This window comes from Pleurodeles waltl, chromosome 9 (assembly GCF_031143425.1).
Source record: "Pleurodeles waltl isolate 20211129_DDA chromosome 9, aPleWal1.hap1.20221129, whole genome shotgun sequence".
Taxonomy (NCBI): Eukaryota; Metazoa; Chordata; class Amphibia; order Caudata; family Salamandridae; genus Pleurodeles; species Pleurodeles waltl.
In genome coordinates this window covers 720160163-720167216 of record NC_090448.1, presented here as the reverse complement: position 1 = coordinate 720167216, position 7054 = coordinate 720160163, and the positions used below count along the sequence as shown (strand labels likewise).

The 7054-nt window shown below is 43.9% G+C and overlaps 1 protein-coding gene across 3 annotated transcripts in view; it reads right to left on the bottom strand.

The window, feature by feature from the left end:
* Positions 1-4822: 4822 nt before the first annotated feature.
* Positions 4823-7054, bottom strand: part of PC (pyruvate carboxylase) — a 1846452-nt gene continuing 1844220 nt past the window's right edge. For all 3 annotated transcript variants that reach the window (XM_069207836.1, XM_069207837.1, XM_069207835.1), the window contains one exon: positions 4823-6194. In XM_069207836.1, coding sequence (XP_069063937.1) covers positions 5946-6194 — 249 coding nt within the window. In that variant the 3' untranslated portion in view covers positions 4823-5945. The remainder of the gene's footprint in view (positions 6195-7054) is intronic.

Sequence of the window (7054 nt, the reverse complement as noted above, 5' to 3'; positions counted from 1 at the left end):
CTATGCATTTCTTTCACAGACTTAGGTCCTTGTTGCTGACCTTGGTATGGGTGGGGAAACAACCACAGATCAGTTGGATATCTTCACTCTACTGTACGACAGGGGTAGGTTCAATGCTCCAGATTTCTATTTGTATTACCTATGTGCGCAAGCCCACTTTGCATACTATTGGTATAGAGAATATTAATACATTCTGCATATCACAGTGGGGTACGATCCTGCCAATCTGGTGCCGCTCCGAGCTGCACTGACGCACACATTGGGGGTGGGGGGGGAATCCCGCAGGCAGAAATTCACACAATACGGTCCACTACACATGCGTGGCAGCTGCTTGGTAGATCAACAGGAAAGTTGATCTTATACGCTCCTGCGCTTCCCCTGGGTCACCATCCAGCGCTTACGCCCACACAAGAGGACACTACACTTGAATTGCTCAATCAGGCTAGTCTGAAGGCTATGAGGGATGTATAACCAAATGAAAAATGTATAGACCTGGACAACTTGCACAGTGTGGGGCTGTGAGCTACTTCACTTCACATAGATCAGGCTGCGAACTGCTGTTCACCAGCTATATCCCTCATTTCCCCAGGCCCCCGCCACACTCACCGCTCTACAAGTCTTACTTACTAGTGACTCACAACATCATTTGATCGCCTAGCTATACGATGCTGCACAAACTGACAATCCATTGACATCAGAGGGTGCCCGAGGAAAACAGAGTGAAGTGGTGGGAAGAGAGATTAGCGAGGCGGAGTGGGCCTCCTGCTCGCACAATTACACACACACACACACACACACACACACACACACACACACACACACACTGCAAATTGAAATTTGAGGATTATACACTTAAAATTTCTCCATCAAGTGTATTACACCCCTGTGAAGCTATGCAATTGTTGTTTATGAGCAGATGCTAAATGTAAACGCTGTGGCGAAGAAGATGCTGGCTTCCTACATATGACGTGGCACTGTGAAGTTGTATTTGAGTTTTGGGCACAAGTTATTGAGTCTATAACTGAAATGGTGTCAGAACAAATACCATGCTATCCAGTGCTATTGCCTATTGGGACTGATTCAAAATACTTCGCCGTTGGACATCTCATGCATTAAACATACACTTTTAGATTATGAGAACCAAGTAGTGCAAAGCCCCCCAACACTCACCACGTGGCAAATGTGTGGCGCAAACACGCTTCATTATTGGAAAGACTGTGTTGCGTAATTATGCTTCTCACTCAGCCCACACACTTGCCCCAGCCAACAGACCTGGCCAGTTACTAGCATGGATTATCTGTCAAGAACAGTCAAAACATCCCATAAATACACAATTAACTGACTTGTCACTATACACTCCTATACCAATCAGTCTCTGATGCACACCCTGAAGACTGACTCTCTTTCCCACAATATTACCTTGCATCACATCCGACCAGCAAGCAGTTAGATGATCCTATCACACTGTTTAAAATCCAAGAAGCAATAAGAGTCCTTGCCACAAGCAGGTCCCTGGCCCTGATAGTCTGCCAGCTGAAGTTTATAAAACGTATGCAGGTTTACTTGTCCCCGCCTGTTGCACTGTATGAGTCAGCCCTCTCAGCCATATGTCTTCCTACCTCCAACAAGAGGTGCTACTTGTCTATCTCCCCAAGCCAGACAGATATCTTACTGTGTTGGGTTCATACAGGCATTTGGATTTACTCAACAAAGATTATAAGGTCTTAGCCCAAATCCTTGCACACTGCCTTGCACCTCTAGGCCTGGCCCTGTTCCATCTGGCCCAAGAGGAGTTTGTTCCAATCCGTAGCACCTCCTTGAACCTGCAACGATTTTTATGTGTCAAGAACTACTCTCTGAAGCATTGGCCTCAAGCCAGGTGCCTGGGGTTAGACCTCGAGAAGGCCTTTGACTCCTTGAAGTGGGCTTTCTTGTTTAGTATTTTACATTGTTATGGTATCGGAAACTGCTTTCTCGGATTAGTGAAACTGTTATATACCCAGCCGCTGGTCAGGGTCAAGACAGGCTCTCTTCTCTCAGACCCAATTCGCTGTCCCCCTTACTAAACTGAGCCACTCATTACTGCAATTTGGGAACAAGGCAGAGCATGGGGGTAATTCTCTTAGGGGATGGAACTCATACTATCTCCCGTTATGCCAACAATTTGCTCCTCTATCTCAGAGACACACTTTCCATCCTAACAAGATTACTTTGACACTCATTTTGCACCCCTTTCTGGATTGAGGGTCAATTGGGCAAAATCTTGCATGTTCCCCTTTATGCCTGAGTTGCCTAACCCACATTTAATTCTCTATGACGCAGATAGCTTGGCAACTCAATACATTTCGTAATTTAATTGTACGAGTATATTGCTCTCCAGCAGATCTCTTTGAAGGCAATATTACCTTTGCTGCAATGTCATTAAGGTCCCAGATGGCCTTTTGGCGCACATTACCATTATCAGTAGTAGGACGTGTAGTGCTCCTAAAAATGCCAGTCCTTCCCCGCCTTCTATATTACTTTGCTAATCTGCCTCTTTATATCCCAACCTCCTTTTTTTCTTCCTTTGAAAGGCATATACAGGAATTGACTTGGAACACATCACGATGAAGGGTAGTGCTTGAGAAGATATTCTTACCCCAAGAGTGGACTTGCTGTACCAAAGTTAAAACAGTATTACCTTGCCTCTCAAATTCAATGGGTTGCCAAGTGGTTAGCTGGCTAGCAATTAGCAGACTCAGCCATGACCCTGCCTGTGTGGAACCTCTCCATTACCCTTCAACTGTTCCACCCATGCACCCAAGCAAAAAACCCTGATTTCCTGTTTCTGGGGTGGCATATCGCTGGTACCACCAGTGTCTCCATCTCACATGACCTACGATCCCTTACGCACCCAGCACTAGAACTACCTGGTACACCTAGGGACAGCAAACTCACCTCAGCAGTGGAACTGGCCACGTGGCACACCACTGGTCTACACACTCTAGGTGATCTGTACCTGGAGGGCACACTCATCTCATATGAGACGTAGATGGAGGATGAAGGCGTGCCCCCTGGTAAATTCCTATTACATTAATCACTACTCACATCATTAGGAAACAAATGGGTGCAACATGTCGCAACAAAACCCGACCCACCTCACAGTCCAATACCTTCATGGGATGGGGTGGGTTGTCATCTAATACGCTAGTTTGCAGAGTATTTGTGAACCCTCACTACAACATAACTTACAGCCTTATGACAGCGGTGGGAGACCGATTTGCCCCGCCTCTGCACAGTAAAGGAGTGGGCCGCCTTCTTGGACAGCCCAACACATATCTCGTGCAATGCACTATCTAGGCTTATCCAGTTCCTGCTAAAATAAATGTTTTCCACCTAACAGACACCACTTACCTTTGCTGTCATCAGACTGATGCAGACCTGCTCCATATGCTAAGGACTTGCCTATCCCTGTAAAGCTACTGGCAGGGCGTTACGTCTCAATTGTCTACCTGCATAGGGCATCTGGGACAACACACATATGCCTTTTGCATCTCTATCATTAGCACAAGAAATGCAGGATCACCTCATTTCCTAGATCTAGGATTACTGACTGCCAAATGCCTCATAACTCAATGGTGGAAAATACCTGAACCCCCAACGCTGGTGACCCAGACACACTCTCTTCTTACTTGGGCGCAGCTGGAAAGCGTTGCATTACATAGAGAAGATATCCTTTGGCTAAGCAAATATCCTATCACCAATCACTGGGACACCATCTTGACCGAGTTCCAGGCTAACAGGCACCAAGATACTGATGTTCGAGTGGAGCTGCCACAGGATGGGGGAAGATATGGCAATTGCCACTATCACTAGTTAATCATATGGCAACTAAGGATGTCCGACAACCCCCCATAGGAAGGTTAATCCAGGTCACTGAATTAGCGCATCCAATGGTATAATCAAGTGCTCTACTGTTTGAGCATGTGGCGTGTGGGAGGCTTGTAGGGTCCGTGACAAGAGGATTTTATTGTATTAGTTTCTTTCAATGTTATAATTTTATACATAAAAACTAAACTGTTGCTCACATTATATACGTCCCGACATTTCAATATTCCTTCCTCTATGGATTTTAGCTGAATTTGAGGTTTTCATAAACAAATTTCATCTAACTAAAATAAAATGTTTCTTATACACACAAATACAAACATTTTGCAAAGTTGCCAGCTCAGTCCAAATTGTATATAGACCCCTAAAGCGACTTCAAGGTCCTAAGAATGGACATCTAGCCTATCTTTCACCTCGCCTATAGAAACCACAGACCCTACTTCCTCCTCACCTTGTCTTCATCCTTGAATGAAGGACAAATACGGTTCTTTTGAGTGCAAGTTTAAGGAGCTTCACAAGAGGAAGTCAGGATACCGACCCCTATCACCCTCTGTATGTAAACCATGTGCAATACAACACCCAACAAGATACAAACTTAGGGGTACACCTTTCTTTCAGGGGGTTGACATTTTCATCTATCTTACTGGTGGAGTTCAGAGAACCAGAGTGGATTTGGGATTTATTCCGTGTTCAAGTCCTGGGACAACAGGAGCCATCTTTGTGTCATAAGCAGCAGCCAGTAATCACACTGCAACAACCATGTTGAATCTCTCAAAACGCTCTGCTTTGACTCATCAGTGGAAACAACAGATAATCTACACAAAAAAATTTAATGGTACACTTGCGTTGTGCATCAAAAATTATATTAAGTTTACCAGTAAAGAATCTATGTTACTTTAGACCTCTGGAAACCGAACCCAAACAATATTACAAATCAACCAGGTCAGTCACAAGGTTGTTTTTATGAATAGTGCTTTATTAGTATTTCTGATCCAGGAATTTTTCCGCCCATAAATGAAATGGGAAAACATATGTTCAGAGACAATGAGATTTGATAATCAGTAATAAGAGGATAAGTAGATTGAGCGGTCTTCCAGTTGTTACCGAATTAGGACTGACTTAAGGACAATTTACATCCTCAAATCTTTTGTCCTTTTTTGGATCATGGGGCCACCAACACTCAATCTACAAGCCTAGTTTAGTTTCTTGGTATAATGAACAGGCAAATTTAGGACATATTCGTAATTGGACCTCTAAACAGTTAATCTCTTGCCTTTGTTGGCTTGTGCTATACATGAATAGGCTTCATTAAGAGCATCCTGGAGTTGTAAACATAAGCCATGTTACTGTGTTAAACTGCATAAAGCAGAGTAATTCAAGAAGAAAGGGCGGTATAAGAGACATTTCGAGGCAAGGGATGAGGCGGCACAAAGGACTCATCAGATTACAATAAGCAGTTTGGAAACCATTCATTAACTGAGATCTTACAAACGTAAAAAGGCTTAGAAAGAGCCAAAGTCTACAGAGATGTAAACAAGCCACCTTGCTTAACAATATGTATGTTATCACTGATGCTTGTACTCTTTATACGGAACTACAATCCACAGAAGCCCCAAGCTGCACAAAGTAAAACAGGTTAAGACAGTGGCAGATATTTGCTTTAATAATTCTATACAAAACATTGTTGCACGGGTCAACCCGCTTCTGAAAAAAATGTCCAGTAGTGTCAAACTTATCAACCACTGGTACAGACAAGACACAACAGCATCCAAATCCCATCGATCACAATTTTCCTAACATAAAACGGAGAACAAGTTAAAGAAAATTATCCACATACGGAAAAGGGAAACTTGAGCCATGATTCATTTGATTTTTTACACAAGTCCCAGATGGAAGGGGGGGGGTTATCAAATTACCCACTCTTGGCGCAGTTCCACCTAACCACAATGAGTTGGGATCCTCCATAGAATGGTAATCTCTTATCCCAGCACAATGGATAACATGTCTGTAAACATGGCTCCCTCTGCCAAAGTGCATAGGGGCTCTACTTCGAAACAGAGTGGAAGAGTGGACGTCGTCTACTCAATCTCCAGAATCAGGTCATCCCCTTCCAGGTTCATATCCGTCTTCACATAGATCTTTTTGATTGTGCCGGACACAGGGGAGTTGACCACTGTCTCCATTTTCATGGCACTCAGCACGCAGAGGGACTGTCCCTTCTCGATCTTGCTGCCCTCCTTCACCTTGATGTCTATCACCTTCCCAGGCATGGGGGCGCCGATCTGGCCCTTTACGTCCTTCAAGGCCTTTGGATGGAAATGCATTTCCTGCAGGAGAGAGACGGATAGTCTATAAAGTGGGGAACTACGGTCTAGAAAATGGCAAAGCATTTACAGTTGGGCATGTGAACACTTGCGATATTCCTAGGCAACAGTTAAACATTTTACCCAACCTGTGTAGCCTGAAGACTACTGCATAGTAGTAAGTTACTAAAATTACTAGCCAAACCAAATGCAGTCACACTTTGACTTTACAAATGAATGTTTCTAACAGCACGCTAAGCAGTGTTCTCAAGCCATTGTATCTCTACTTTTGAGCGGACTCATTTGAATGTCTGAAGATCTTTATTGAACACAGAGGAAGGCTTCAGCTTACTCAAAAATCTAAAGCTCGGGTAGCAAGGAAATGATTGTCAATAGTGTACCTTCTGTGTAAGAAGACCACACAGGAGGTGGAATACCACACATTAACTATCTCGTCCATGAATCAAAATGAATTCCATTGTTAATAGTTTAAAGTTCATAATCTTTTATTGACCAACTTCTTCAAATCTCCAAAAGGTACAGCCAACACCTGCTTCAGGGGACCACCCCTTTGTCAAGACAAAAAAAGCTCCCACCTATACGTCCAATGATTGTAGAGGGTTGCCTAAGTCCTTTAGTTACAAAGAACAAGTTCCTTACCTTTGGTAACGCCTTACCTGGTAGAGACTATCTAGCCTCAGATTCGTTACCCTAGAATAATCCCCAGGTGTCAGTCTGTGATCTAGAAATTTTTCATGAGCAGTACCCCTGCTCACGGGTAGGTGGTGCTGATAGGCTCCACATGGTGTCTGCGCTGGAAGTGACGTGTGTATGTAGCCACCATAGTGACAGACATCAATTTCTTTTTGCAACAGTACATGCCA